General features: G+C 37.9%; 1 protein-coding gene across 7 annotated transcripts in view; it reads right to left on the bottom strand.

Moving 5' to 3' along the window:
* Positions 1–2,029: 2,029 nt before the first annotated feature.
* LOC107133671 (lysine-specific demethylase 5D-like) overlaps positions 2,030–14,923 on the bottom strand; it is a 52,469-nt gene continuing 39,575 nt past the window's right edge. For 4 of the 7 annotated variants that reach the window (XM_048797472.1, XM_015475923.2, XM_015475922.2 and 1 more), the window contains 14 exons: positions 10,237–10,356; positions 9,924–10,118; positions 9,469–9,650; positions 9,266–9,390; positions 9,001–9,148; positions 6,775–6,871; positions 6,014–6,372; positions 5,409–5,547; positions 4,716–4,895; positions 4,456–4,593; positions 3,658–4,254; positions 3,333–3,411; positions 3,006–3,205; positions 2,030–2,914 (listed from right to left, as the gene is read on the bottom strand). In XM_048797472.1, the coding sequence (XP_048653429.1) occupies positions 2,576–2,914; positions 3,006–3,205; positions 3,333–3,411; positions 3,658–4,254; positions 4,456–4,593; positions 4,716–4,895; positions 5,409–5,547; positions 6,014–6,372; positions 6,775–6,871; positions 9,001–9,148; positions 9,266–9,390; positions 9,469–9,650; positions 9,924–10,118; positions 10,237–10,356 (2,898 nt within the window). In that variant the 3' untranslated portion in view covers positions 2,030–2,575. The remainder of the gene's footprint in view (positions 2,915–3,005; positions 3,206–3,332; positions 3,412–3,657; positions 4,255–4,455; positions 4,594–4,715; positions 4,896–5,408; positions 5,548–6,013; positions 6,373–6,774; positions 6,872–9,000; positions 9,149–9,265; positions 9,391–9,468; positions 9,651–9,923; positions 10,119–10,236; positions 10,357–14,923) is intronic. The other 3 variants (XM_048797473.1, XM_015475924.2, XR_007345119.1) reach the window with 3 other exon arrangements.

Here is a 14,923-nt window from a genome sequence, read left to right as displayed (position 1 = left end):
CCATTCTAGAAAAAACCTCTACTATCTTGAAGGAATTGCACAGAGTGAATCTAATGTGGGCAAGGAGAAGCACCTCAATCTTCTTGGAGATTACACAGAAGTCTTTCTAATGATGTCTTACTGGAAATGAGGACTATATCATTTTGGAATTGAAAAATGGTTATAAAGTGGCAAAGAACTCTGTTGACTTGTACTCAAAATTCTTTATGGAAAATAGAATTTTAGAGCAATGAAATGTTACTTGGCAGAAGATAAATGTGAGCAGTGGGTGATCTGGCTTCTCTTTACTGCTAAGACAGAATGCTTACTTAAAAGGGAAACAGATTTTAGAAAATCCACTGACAGGCCATATTAACAATGAACTATATGTTGAGGGAAGAATTACAAGTGTGGGCCAAGCAGATATTTTTGATAGAGATTAATGAGAATATAAGGGGACTAGGGTGATAACGGAAAATGACTTCTCATGCATTTTTAGAATCTTAAGGGTTGCCAATCCCATCACAGGGCCACAGGGCCAGGACCTTGAACACAGAAGGCATCAAAAGAGAATTCAAGGCACCTTGGAACTGTAGAGCTTATCCAGTATTACCTAAAATAGACACAGGTGTATCTCAATCTACAGCTGTTAGTAAAGGTATTACTGTTAAAGCAATAAAGTCACACTGTTTATAATAAAAATTGGCCCAAGGTATTTTTTAAGAGCAGGAATGGATTAAACATGTGACTTTGCTTAGTAATAAATATTTATTACAATTTTTTTTTTTTTGCATTGGCAATTAAACCCCAGGGCGTACTCTACCAGTGAGCTACATTCCCCTCCCTGGTCTTGTTTTAAGATTTTTAGATAGCATCTTGCTAAACCACCCAGGCTGGCCTGGAATATGGAAACCTGCTGCCTATTTCCCAAATAACTGGTATTACAGGTGTGAGTTATGTCACCTGGTTATGTCACACTGTCATTTCTATGGCTTGAGACTGATGTTTCCTAAGGAACATATTCAATTCAGTATAATACCCTATAATTAAAGGGTAAATCGTCATTTACACACAAAAATTAATGTTGAAAGTTTGTGCATAGTTTCTGTGGTATTAGAACTTACTTCCTTAGTGAGACTAACACAGGAACAACTAGCAGAGGTGTCTTATGAAAAATGTGCAACTGTCCTGACTTCTGCCACTGCCTTAGTGGGAAGTAGATAAGTAATTATGAGTCAGTCCCTTTTTGAAGATATTTTAGGAAGTGCTCAGTCTATTCACTACATGCTTAAGTACTTAAAAACTTCTTGAGGACCTGTTTTGAAAATCATTGCCGTTCCCTCACATTTATGAGTGGAAGGGGGAAAAAAAGGATCAAACATTTCTCACATTTAGGTAAAACATCATAAAATTTCTTTGTTATCTCAATTGATCTCTATAATGAGGTAAGGCAGAATTACTGTAAGTTGAGGTATAAGGAAACTATAACTTGAGAAGAGGATTATGATTATTTCCAGTTAACAAAGCTCTGCTTAGAAATGAGTAAAGTGGGAAAAAAAGGGGACAAGTAGTGTAGGCAAGAAGGGAAGTAGTGATACAGACGTCAGAAACACCAAAGTCTACACTGAGTAGTACCAAAAAAATAAACAAACAAATAGGAAACTATTTAAAAGATTCAAAATGAAGAGGACAACATGTAATTACCATAAAGATTAAGGGAAGCATAAGAGTTTATATGATTGGATCATGAAAAAATGCAAAGAAAGAAACCTGTATTGCTACATGGGATTAATTGGTCTTGTCAAAGCTGCATAGGCAACTGGACAGAGAAAGGACAACCTTTCAATTTAATGATCCTGGAGCAAATGGACAATCATGAAGGGTGGATAAAATAACCTTCTCCTAATTCCTTACATCTTATGTGAATATTACTTACTCATGACTTCCCTCTGCCACAACAGAGTAGAATTTGTGTTGACTCATTATTGGGATGTGAACAGATTTCAGTCCTCTACTCCAGCGTTCCCAAAACTACAAGTAGATCCAGAGATTCATAATACAATCATATTTTATTTTTAACAAAAAGAAGCACATTAAAAATATACAACTGGAACCAATACTTTCAAATTTTTACCCTACTCTTTTGCCCTTAGCAAGTAATTACAACATACAATGTTTTTTCTTACAGTGTAAACCAAGGGAAGAAAAAAAGGAGATGATGAAGCCTTGAAGCACCAAAATATTTTAAAGATACAAGATCAAGAAAGAGTGTTTCAGACAAAGTGGACTAGGAGAAGGTCTTAAGCTTGGCCTTTCTCAAATTTTATTTGTTCCTATCCTTACTAGAATTAAGCTGGGTGAAGAAATCACTTTTCTCTGTGCTAATCCCAGGGTTGTTGCTGGCAAGAGATTTCTGACAGGAGGCAAACAGAAAATGGTTCTTGGGAACAGAGGACCATTAATATGGTATTATGCTATCATTAGGATTTAAAATCTGGTGACAGATTCTGGATAGGAAATAAGTCTACATCTCTACTTAAGTCCTGACCAGGAGGCAGAGCTTAAAAAGAAAGTAAAACCACCATGTGTGCTACTGTCACAACTCTTGCTGGTGATGGGAGGATTGAGGGAGCAAAGGCATTAAAGGAGAAGCTGAAGGGTACTGATCTTTCTGTTGTAAGCTATCCTGGTTCCCTTCCAAGATGGGACTGTGGTCTCCAGGGCATGTCAGGAACAGATTTTCATTGTCTGTTTCTTCTTTGAATGACTCTTCCTGAAGTTTAATCCCTGAGCTTCGGGCCCTTTTTGACTGTACCTCTTCTTGAATAAGATCCTCACCCTTCCTTCCCTGATCCACTTTTTGCCTCCGCCTCTGCTGTTGTCTCCCTAGTGCCTGGCCCCGTGTATGACTTCTTTGATGACCAGGCTTCTCAAGCTACAATACACAAACAGAAAGAGGTTGTGGGTGAAATGTTAAGACTCAACTTCTTGCCTACTTGGCCCCCGGCTGTGACCTCTCTCCTCACCTCCAGAAGTGTGCGGATCCGCTCTATGTCTGGAGGCTGTCCAGCCTGTAGCAGCTGCCAGATGCTGTGATTCTCATCCAGGGACACCTCAAGCAAGTCCCCCTCCATCATGAGCTCTTCTAGGGGAATCCGGGTTGCCTCTGGCAGTTCCAACACAGGACCGGTCAACTGTGGCAACAATGAGGATAGCAGTTCCAGATCTAGGGAGTTGGGAAACAAGTTCAGTTAAATTTGTCCTGAGTCTTAACACCACAGCAGAGCTAAAGACCACAGGCATCATTCTTATGATACCCAGTCAACAGCCCACTTACACACATCTATACCTACCACTTTTATCTGAGACCTCCCCTGAAGCTAACTTCTCAAGACTGGTCATGCTTTCTCCAGTCTCCGGAAAACCCTCCACCTGCCAAAAGGACCAAGAATGGGTAGCAATAATTTAACTGAAGAACCAGACCTTATATTTCCTCTCCCAATTCTAAATTTGGGGTCTGCCCCTCCTGGAAGAAGGCAGAATCAGTCAGCTGGCAAGGAGCAGTATTTACAGACTTTGGCTGGATGCAGAATTATGTAGGCAGGAAGGTTGGAATATAAATCAAAACGGGGCCAGAAGACAAGAATTTGAGGACAAGGATTGGGCTGAGCAGCTCACCTTAAGCATAGTATTGCTTCTGGCTTCTCTGACAGATTCAGAGGCAGGGGCTGAAGAATTCGTATGGGGTGTCTTGGACTTGTGTTCAGTCTGTAGCTGCTGACGAAGCTCAGCTAGTTGTCCCAACAGAGAAGTCACATCTTTAGAGGCTAGAGCCTGTCTGGCACGGCCCTGCCAGCCAATGGCCCTCTCTGTGAGGCACTGCAGAGCTTCACCCTCAGGTAGACGGACAGGCACTCTCTGCAGGGCTACCAGAAGTGTCAGGATGGTTTCCAGGCGTGGGCGCCGTGAGCGCATGCACAGTGGGCACAGAAATTTGGTGTTCCATTCCCACCAGGCCAGAAGTGGGGATGAGGTAAGACTAGGTCTTTGGGAGCTGAGGAGATGAGGCACCGTCACACACCGACCATGGAACCAATCCTGACACAGGTCACACTGCAGTGCTCCCACCCTCGCCGGCACCTGTCCACACACACAGATGGAGCCTGCAGAGACTGGGGCAGATGATGCCAGTGGACTGCGCTTGGCTGAGTTGATGCGACGAAGCTGCAAGATACCTTCCTTTTCCTTCTGTTCCCCCTCCTTGAAGGCTACGATCTATTTGCCCGGAAGAGGAGGGGGAAACCATGTCAGCAGCCCATTCTCTCTCTGTTCTGGCCCCTGAATACTTCTAAACCAGGAAAAAGCCTCAAGCAGCAAACAATGCTCATGGTCATTCTGTTCAGATACATGCCATTGCTAGGTTTTTCAGGAAGACACCCAGAACCTAACTCACCCCATCTGTATCAAGTTCCTTACCACAGAGCCTGGATCCCTGAGATCCTGAGCAGACAGTCCCAGTAGCTCTGTGTCAGATTTGTATAACCCCAGCTCTTTCTCCACCCAACGACTGCGCTTGATGCGATCTGAGCCAGCATCTGCACATGGGCAAAGGACCTACAGCAGACAGACAAGAGAGATGACTGGCCTGTCTCTCCCCATTGTGCCCAAAGCTCACCTTCTCCTATGAGCTTTTCCAAAAGCTACAGGCAGGCACAGAAAGTGCTGCCAGGTCTCACCTCCAGCAGGGTGTAGCAAGAATTCTTCTTGAGAAAGGTCTTGGAAGCCCTTTCCTTCCAGGAATGTGCTGTCAGTACCTGAAGCTCCAGCTGTTTTAATTCCTCCAAACCTACAGGCAGGTCCCGGCCCACTGCTACCAAACCCTCCAAGTCATCCAAGCACGGGTAGTGGTCACCATTCTGGAAGATGGACAAGAAAGAGCTCAGTTAAATTATGTCAATAATTATGTCTAGACTTGTGTGAACAAGGCTGGCATTATGCTGTATAATCATAGTACAGGGCAAAAGAAAACTGGACAGCAACAAATTATCTTCTGGGGATCCTACTTCCATTAACTCAGAACAAAAATTTTCCTTAAGCCAGTAACTCCCTCAAAGTTTGCTTTTTTTTTTTTTTGATTTTTCTTTTATACTGGGGCCTCTGCTCAGTTCTTGGCCATGTTTCTTCTTTCCCCACTGATGTTACGTTTAATTCCTCAGCTCTTCAATTGAGCTCTTCAACCTCCCTCTTCACTATATAGCACAACCCAATGGAGTACGAAAACTGAAGTAGAATTCTCTCTTCTAGTGGAATCTAACCCTCAAGCCCCCATCATCAGTTTCTACAACAAACCCAACTAAGTAAAAAAAAAAGTAGATTTTTTTTTCTCCTAATTGCAGGTCTACAGCAGGAAAATGGAAAGCAGTCCTCACCTGAATTTCATTCACATCAGCTGTCCAAGCATGTGCCTTAGTTAAAGCTTCTTTGAGTGCCTGAATGTTAGGCAGGTGAACGGGGATGTTTTCTGCCTCACGAATTATAGCTTCCAATGTGGCTAGAGGATGTTTCTGTCTACGAATATTTGGGGAAAGAAATACATTATTAAATATTTTAGACAATATTTGCATGCACTTTTTGAGCTTGGTAAAAGCATAATCAATATAAGTCTGACAAAGAAAACAGCAATGGCCCACATCTGAGGAATGTTGTAATTACTCATGAGGAGTTCCTGGAAACTTACAGCATATACATACATTGAAAACATCTTCTATTATTCCACATTTACTTAGAAGTTTTGCATCTATGATCAGAAAACAAACTGGGCCATGGCATTCCTCCTGGACTATTACCTAAAATAAGGTAAGGGACTGCCAAACATGTCAAAGGATATGGGACTGGATGATAATTTGTTAGGAGTTTAGCAATGCCTAATTGGTAGTCTGGTGTCAATGACATTTGTAACCAATGCTTTGGAGTACCCCTAAACTCTAAGGTCAAAATTACTGTAAGGGTTCAGATGGGAGAGTTTGGGCCCCACCTGGCCTCCAGACAGAAATGGGCTTTTTCTTCCCAGCGTTCTGCAATGGTCAGCAGTTCTTGAAGCTCAGCCAGCGCCTTGTCCACAGAAGGGCTGGAGGCTATCTTGGCACCCATTACCAACAGCCCCTGCATGATAACAAGAGACCTCCTTTTGGTTGAGGGGGCCAATGTCTGCTTCACTTCATTTAGCCATTGTGCCTGCTGCACCTGTTGCTGAAGCTGATGGGCTTCAGGTACTTCCACACCCAGCTTCTGTCCTTTCTCCAATAAGGACTGCAACAGCCCTAAATTAGGGGGCAATGAGGTCAGAGCCTCACGAGCCTCAACCTGGTAGGCCTCCACCTGTTCCAGGACATCCTGTATAGGAAATTAGGAGACAATACACATTTTTGCCATTCAGTCACTCAAACGACCTAGTCTTAACCCATTTCCCATCTTCTCTCAGACACTTTCTTTTGATTTACACTTGTCCTAAGCCATGATCTTTAGCTGAGTAAAAAAATATGTAAAAAAATTATATTAATATATAATATCTGTTTACTATCTTTAACATTAAAGTTGTATTTGGAAGAAATCCCTGGGAACTATAACCTGTAGAAACAAAAACAACAGGGAACCATCCATTTCTATATCTTCTAGAAAAGAATCTGACATTGTAAGGGTTGTTTAGAACAAGCAGGTTTTGAAATTCCCCTTGTCCTCAGAATTCTCCCCATATATCCTGTTCACAAAAATTCCAACTGGAAAGGTCTCTCTTACCTTAACATCCCTAATCTGATGAATTGCACAGGGCAGGCTGCCCATCTGTTCAAAAAGGATCTGAAGCTCTGGCAAAGTGAGTAGCGGGGCTTCCATCCTGCAGGAGCCAGGGAGGAAAGACTAGCTCAGTGAACCTGCTCAGGTCACACATGAACATTCTTATTTCTCGTTCCATGTTATATACTTACAAAGATCTACCTTATAAATTCAGATACTGAACCAAAAAGTTAAGACAAGACTTGAACATTTTATAGCTGACAGAAACAAAAATGAAAGAGCCTTAAAATAATAATATGAGAGTATTCAAGTTTCTGAGGAAATATAGTGTGGAAGCTATTACCATTAGATAGATGGTTAGTAATATTAGGCAGAAGAAAACACATTAATACAAGTAGGTTACTTTTTAATGAGAACAAAAATATGACTGTCTCTTAAAGAGCTTTTAGATCTATTTTTTTATGGCAATTCAGTTTTAAGAGTAGAAAGGAAGAATGAGAAAAGTATGTAAAAATAAAGAGCCCATCAGACTTGAGTATTAGCTTTCAAACTGAAACTAAAAATAAGTCTAATAGAAATGTTTTTACAATAATTTTTATAAAAAAAGGAGTTTATAGAGTAATGATATGAACGCTTAAAAGAATAAATATGCTCTAGAAAAGAAATAAAAGTTCATTTTGTCAGAAATGGAAGAGTTCTAAGGGAAGATCAAGTTCTAAGATAAGAGTCTCACTGTCTAAAAATGAAAAATAATTTGGGGCCACAATGTTAGAAGGAAAACTTAAGATCAATTAAAATCAAAACCACACAGATAATTTATGATATAGTTCAAACACAACCAAGAGAAATGATACAACATCTGTAGAGATAGACAGGCTCACCTTTATCTGATCATTATGCAGCATACACATACACTGAAAACATCTTATGTTATTCCACATATATTTACAAGTTTTGTATGTCAATTAAGAAATCAATATTTTCAAAGTTTTATAATTTTTAAAACCCAAAGCCTTCTGATAACAAGTGTCACTGGGGATCAAGGTGAAAAAACTTGGTTTCTTTTGAAAATAAAACAGAGAAAGAAACTAAGAAAAGGCAATTTATTTAATTTAATATTTTAAATTTTTCATCTCTTCAACAAATTCAGTATTGAGAAGACAGGTTCAAAACAAAACCAGAAGTAAGTGAAATAATGTATTTCTAAAGTATGGCAGTTATGAAAATGAAGACATTAGAAGAAAATTTGTTTGAAATTAATGTTATTGAAAATCAAGGTGGTAGAGAAAGGTAAAAAAACAAAAAAATACCATCTTAATATATGGATTCCTCATTATAGATCAAGTTCATGATTTATGGCTGAGGCATCCTTGTTGGAACTATCCTCCATACAGGTCTGCAATATTGAACTTTCTATTTTTTATTGTACTTCTCCATTTCAATTTTTTTTACTGTCTCCTCATATCTGGAAAATTTATTCAGATTCTTCGGTAGAAGTGGTTTCAAAGAAACGATACACTTATTTTATCTTTTTGATTCTCTGATAGTAGCACTTAACCAAATGACCATTCCTGATGTAGTTTACATTCCTTGTTACTTTTTATCTTTGTAAATATCCTTTTTTTATCTTTTTATCTTTGTAAAATTTTATTTTAATTTCTTAAATTATACTTGACTTAATACTGCAATTAGCTATTAATATTTCTATTTTTTACTAAAACATACACAATATAATCATTTGAATTTGCAAGTAGATGTACCTAATATCATCTATATTTGACAATCCAATAAAATCTGTGGATTTAATCACTGAAATTCATCCAGCTACAGAGCCAGGAATAGATTTCCAAAGAATTCTGATTCCTGAATCTTTTTGTAAGATTTTCTATAAAGTTGGGCAGTAAGGAAATTTTGCTGACATCTTCATTGTTACTGGCATTTATGGTATAATTCCAAACTACATCTTATCATAGTTTGAAACTGTCTACTTACATGATTTCTAGTTCATACTCCACTCGTAACGTAACGCTCACGTGTTATGTACATTCTTTCTATAACTTGCCCAATATTGAGTCTGTATTTCTTAAACTGGGCTATGTAAGTTTCATTTACCAAATAGCCATATATAACATACTAATTTTTGTTCAATAAACTCCTCCTTGTGGCCTATCCATTTTTGCTATTCACTGTTACACACTACACACTGTTATTGCTCTCTCCTCTACATACCTGGTTTCTTGGCCACTGATCAGCCTCAGGACTTGGGAAACACAAGCCTCTGCCTCATGCAGGCAGTTCTTCAACTGTTGAAGGAGCTCACTATTAGGAAACCTCCTTTCATGGGCCTCAGACTCCAGTGCCTTTAGCTCTTCAACACCTACAGAAATAATCCAATTTGCAAGAGGAGGGCAAGGTTATAAAAGGCAGAAAAGAATGTTTAGGAATACTGAAGAAAGAATGTGCTGAAAACATCCTTCCATTTCCCATTACTCACTGCGCTTCCGTCCATCCTCCACCTTTAGGGCCACTCGCACTTTGCTGGCCCAATTGTCAAAAGACTCAGCCCGAACCTTCAGCTTATGCAGCATGGTTGGCAGCTCATCCAAGGTATACCGATATCTGGAGGAAGAGGGTTGAAAAACACATCTGGCCCAGTTCTGTAATCTTTCACCTCTTGAAGACAGACTTCAGACTCACCGTAGGTACTGCTGGCTACTTGAACACTTGCAAAGATCATTGATGTGTGATAGGCAGACAAGGCCATCTGGGCAGTTGTAGCATGCTAGAGCTGATAGGAAACACGTGGTCTTGCACTTGATGCACTGACGTTCATCATCTGGAAGCAGCTCAAAAGCCTCTCGCTCAGCCTCCGTGATGCCCTGGGGGTGTTCAACCCATATATACTGTAAAGACTAGGAGCAGGGTTGTGAACACCCCACCTCAGCCAACACTGAGCCCCTGTTGTGGGCTCAACCTTGTAAGGACAGCTGTAGAGAAATTGGAAGAAGAAAATATGAACACATACAGTCTGCCCTTTCATTTCAAAATGCATGATTTAAAGATATGTCGTAGAGTGCTTATACAATGCAGGTCTGTGTCTCTCTACAATAGGATATCCACTGAATTCTGAAGCCCTGGTCTTCACCACCCACCTTCTCTAACAAGGCCTTTCGTAGACGTCGCTCCTCCTGAACCATAATGAACATCTCCTTGTGCACAGCCACTGCTAGATTCAGATCCAACTTCTCTGGGAAGGCAGCCATCTTGCAAATAAGCTCCTCATGGGAGAAGACACAATAGCGCCGAAGCCGGCGGTAGTGTTCAATACACTGGCGTCCAGCAGGTAGCTGCAAGTGTGTTTAAAACTGCATATGGCTAGCTGGAAACCACAATGCTTACCACAGCCACAATTACTCAAATTATTTTTATCTTTCTATCTGCAGGTTCACTATGTTTTAGACTTACCCAGTCAGCAGTACAAAAGTTGACAGCCTCAGCAAAGTTGTAGCCTTGGTTAAAGCCACTGTGGTAAGCACGGGGAAAAGTGATGACAAACTCACCTGCACACTGATTTGTGCGGACAACCTGAAAAGAAGAAAATAAAAATAAGTAGTGTGGGTGAAAACTAATGGCAGGATGTTGACTTACGAATGTTACAAATGCTGTTTTTGATGTTGGAAGCTCTATCTTCATGTATAGGCCCTAAGAAGAAAAGATTGTGAATATTAAAAATAATATTCAGAGAAAATCACAAAGAAAAATAATACACAATTAAAAATACAAAATGTTCACAAACAAGTAAAGAAGATTCTTAGCTAAACAAGACATGTGTATTTCAGAAGTCACCAAAAATGATGGAATTAGAAGGTATAAAAACTTTGTCCCTCCACAAAAATGTTTCGCTGGTAAAATGTAAATCATTTAAAAAACTTTGTACTAAATTCACAAAATTCTGCATTTAATTTCTTATAAAGTCCAGAATACTTACAAAAGGAAAAAACAAAACTTGGGGTATGTTTTGATCTATCTGATGACTTCTTGTAGGAGCAGCTCAAGGGCCTGATTTTAATCTTACTTGCCTCATGGCTTCCTCAGAATAGGAGAGACTTTCCTGGCTGTGTTTGATGAAAATATATAAAAGCAAATGAATTAGCCACAGCTGCTCTTGAGAGAAGAGACTCGACAAACAACAGACACTCTAAAATATCACAGAGGGATAAAATGGGGGGAAAAATACCTTGAGGAATAAAGACTCTACAAAGCTCCCTTCTATACTGTGAACTGACACATATAATCAGAAAAGACGTCAGAAAACTGTAGCTCTTGACTCTGATTTTTCAAGCACTGCCCAAGTAGGAGGAGAAGGCTGAACAAATTTGAATAGTACTAAAAATGATTCTAAAACAGATGCAATTTGGGAAGACTAGTAGAGGGATCTAAAGAAAACCATGACCAGTAGATAAATATTCTAGGAAGAATACAGAAAAGCAAAGTAGACTTTAAAAGAGCATATAAGAGGATTCAAAACATTGTACATTAGAAGGAAAATGTAAATCAAAACCATATGAAGGCCATTGTAAAGAAAATTTTTACCATGATGAATACATGCAGGGGCAGGGAAAAAACAATTTTGGTGAGGATGAGAAGTTGGAACTCATAAGCACCATTTAGGGGACTGAGAAAAGACCCTGGAACTAATATATATTTTGGAGGTTTTTCAAAAAGTAAAAGTGAATTATCATATGACCATACAATAATATTTATTACTTTTGGTGTATGCCCAAAAAATTGAAAGCAAGGGCTTAAACAGGTTTTATAAACAAATATTCACAAGAACATCATTCACAATAGCCCCAAAGTGGATAGAACCTTATTGCCCATCAGCTGATGAAGGATAAACACAATGTAATTTGTTTTTATCCTTCATTATCCTTCATTATTTTTATTCAACCATAAAAGCAAGGAACTACTGACATATGCTGCTACACTATGGATGATCACACCTAAAGTACAAGTAGTCTGACAGAAAAGACCACATATTCGGTTTATAAAAAATATCTAGAATAAGTAAGTTTATCATAAACATAAAAACAAACCTATGGTCTCAGACCTAGCTGAAGAGGTAAATGGGAAATAACTTCATGGGTTTGAGATTTCTTTGGGGCAGTGGGGTGGTGATAAAAATGTCCAGTAACTAGATAAACATGGTGGTTACACACAAATACTTGAATCGTGTAGTGTCACATACTTTTTAAAAAAACATTAATTAATTTTACACCATGTAAATTTTACTTAGTAAAATCCCACAAAAGAAAGTAAATTCAGAAGTCATTAATTATACAAGCACTAGAGAAAAAAACAAGAAGAGGGCAGGAGGAATAATGCAATTGCTTGAGTTGAAAAACACACACAAAATTGGCAACACATACTTAATAAACCCACCAAGTATGACTATAAAACAAAAGAAAATAAAAGAAAACCAAGCACAAAAATTGAAATACCAGTGCACTGTACTTACAACACTGAGACTAAATAAACTCTATTAAGTACTCTCAAATACTTAAAGAAGCGATGCATAAATAACCAAAGAAAAAGAATGATGTCTCCCCCAAAGTCCCAATCAATCAATGATAGCTACAAAAATTAAACAATTAAAAAAACTGGTTCTGATAGCCCTATAAGTGAGTGAATATTCATTACATTCCAAAGCAGGTCTTAAAATGTCCAATAACTAGATAAACATAGTGGTTAAAAACTAGTAGGCAGAAAAAAATTAGCCAACTTTAAGAGGTTGATTTAGGTTCAAATCTGAGAAGCAGAGAAAATAAAGGCTGAATAAAAACAAGAGTCTATGAGACCAAATGCACCAGCATATGCAGAATGCATGTTCCAGAAGAGGCAGAAAGAAAACTGAAGAAATAATGTCTCAACAATTTCCAAACTCTATGGAAAACATGAAACACATATTCCAGAAATTTAGTGCACTTTGACCTAGAAAAAATGAAAGACACATCTTTGGCCAAAAGAAAAGACATAAAGAGAATCTAACATGCAACAAAAGAAAAGATGCATTACAGTTACAGATTCTCAATAAAATTCTCATTAGAAATCACAGTCTAGGAAGATGTGGGGTGACATATTCAAAGTGATGGTGTGTGGGCCAGGCACAGTGGCACACTTCTGTAATCCCAACAACTCAGGAGGATAAGACAGGGGGATTTACCTTTCAAGACTAGCCTCACCAATGTAGTGACAATGTAGTGTCTCAAAATTTAAAAAAAAAAAAAAAAAAGATCTGAGGGTGTAGATTATGGTAAAACATCACAGATTCAATCTCAAATACTGGAAAAAAGAGAAAGATGAAGATGGTGAATTCAACCCAATGTCAAAAATGAGGCAGTCTGTCTCTAGTAGGCTTGCTTATAAAATGCTCAAAAGAAATCCTTTCAGACTGAAATGAAAGTTCACTTGAGTTTAACCAACGATATACAAAGGAAGTAAAAATATTGTTAAGAGGTACATATACAGGCAAATACAAAACATAGTGCCAGTATATGTATCATTTACAATCTTCTTGTCATCTTATACTAAAAAGAAAAACATGAAATAAAAAAGGACAAACGTTTAACAATAAAATTGGTGGTAAGAAAAAAGGATAGATCTATAAACCTGAAAACTGTATAATTCAATTAATCTATTATAAATGGAAATAATGTCTATAGTATTGGCCAGAATGCTGCTATTTTAAAGAAGTAAATTCTAATAAAATAACTATATTTATTAAAAAAGAAAAATAAGATGGACAACAGACAAGTACTCTAGAATAACCAATTAATCACAAACAAAAAAGCAATTGAAGAACCGAGGAATAAAAATATACAATATGTAGAAAGGAAATACCATAAGTGGCAGAAAGAGGTAATTTCTTAGCAATGATTCCATTTATATTAAAATCACACACTTAAGAAACCAAAATGTTGGTACCAAGAATAAAAACATGTTGCAACTATCTTGTCTGTAACACAGTAATCTTATTTGCAAGGGCACCTAGAGACTGAAAACAAAAGAACAGAATATTCCAAACACCCATTGAAAAAATAGGACTGGGATGACTGGAGGTGTAGGAGACAAAAGGAACAAATGACAGACAAGCTGATATATATTGATGGGCTGATTTATCAAGAAGATAAATGAAATAAAGAACAGAAAAACAGTAGACTGAGAAAAGCAACTTTACTCCTTGAAACAACTAAGAAAACTAAGGAGCTTTTTTTAGTTTGACCATGACAGAGAAGGCAAAATCTGAATTAAAAATGAATGTAAAAATCAGCTTAGGAACTGATTTCCAAACAAGACTCCTAAAACATTAGAAGTAAAATTTAAAAATCAATAAATGAGATAAAATCAAACTAAAAAGATTCTTTATAGCAAGGAAACAATGAAGACATGAAGAGAGAGCCTACGGAACGGGAGAATTTTTGCCATATGCACCTCAGATAGAGCATTTATCTCCAGAATATACAAAGAACTCAAAAAACCTAACATCAAAAAACAACCCAATCAACAAATGGGCCAAAGAACTCAACAGACACTTCTCAAAAGAAGAATTATGAATGGTCAACAAATGTATGAAAAATATTCAACATCTGTAGTAATTAGAGAAATGCAGTTACACTGAGGTTTCATCTCATTCCAGTCAGAATGGAAATAGTCAAGAATACAAGTCAATAAATGTTGGTGAAGATGCAGGGAAAAGGGAACATTCATACATTGTTGAATTAGTACAACCATTCTGGAAAGCAAAATGGAGACGATTCAAAAAACTTGGAATGGAACCACCATTTAACCCAGTTATCCCACTCCTCTGTATATACACAAAGGACTTACCATGAGCATTCTAGAGTAATGCAGCCACATAAATGTTTATAACAGCTTAATTCATAGTAGCTAAGTTATATCAATAGATAAATGGAAAAAGAAAGTGTGGAATACAATGGAATATAACTCAGCCACAAAGAAGAATGAAATTATGACATTTGTCTTTAAATAGATGTATCTGAATAGTATTATGCTATGTGAAATAAACCATTCTCCAAAAGCCAAAGGTTAAATGTTCTCTCTGATATGTAGAAGTTAAACCACAATGGGAGAA

Source organism: Marmota marmota, unplaced genomic scaffold (genome assembly GCF_001458135.2).
Source record: "Marmota marmota marmota unplaced genomic scaffold, marMar, whole genome shotgun sequence".
NCBI classification, from domain to species: domain Eukaryota; kingdom Metazoa; phylum Chordata; class Mammalia; order Rodentia; family Sciuridae; genus Marmota; species Marmota marmota.
Note: the sequence above shows the minus strand (reverse complement) of the source record. Positions and strands in the feature narration are given on the sequence as shown.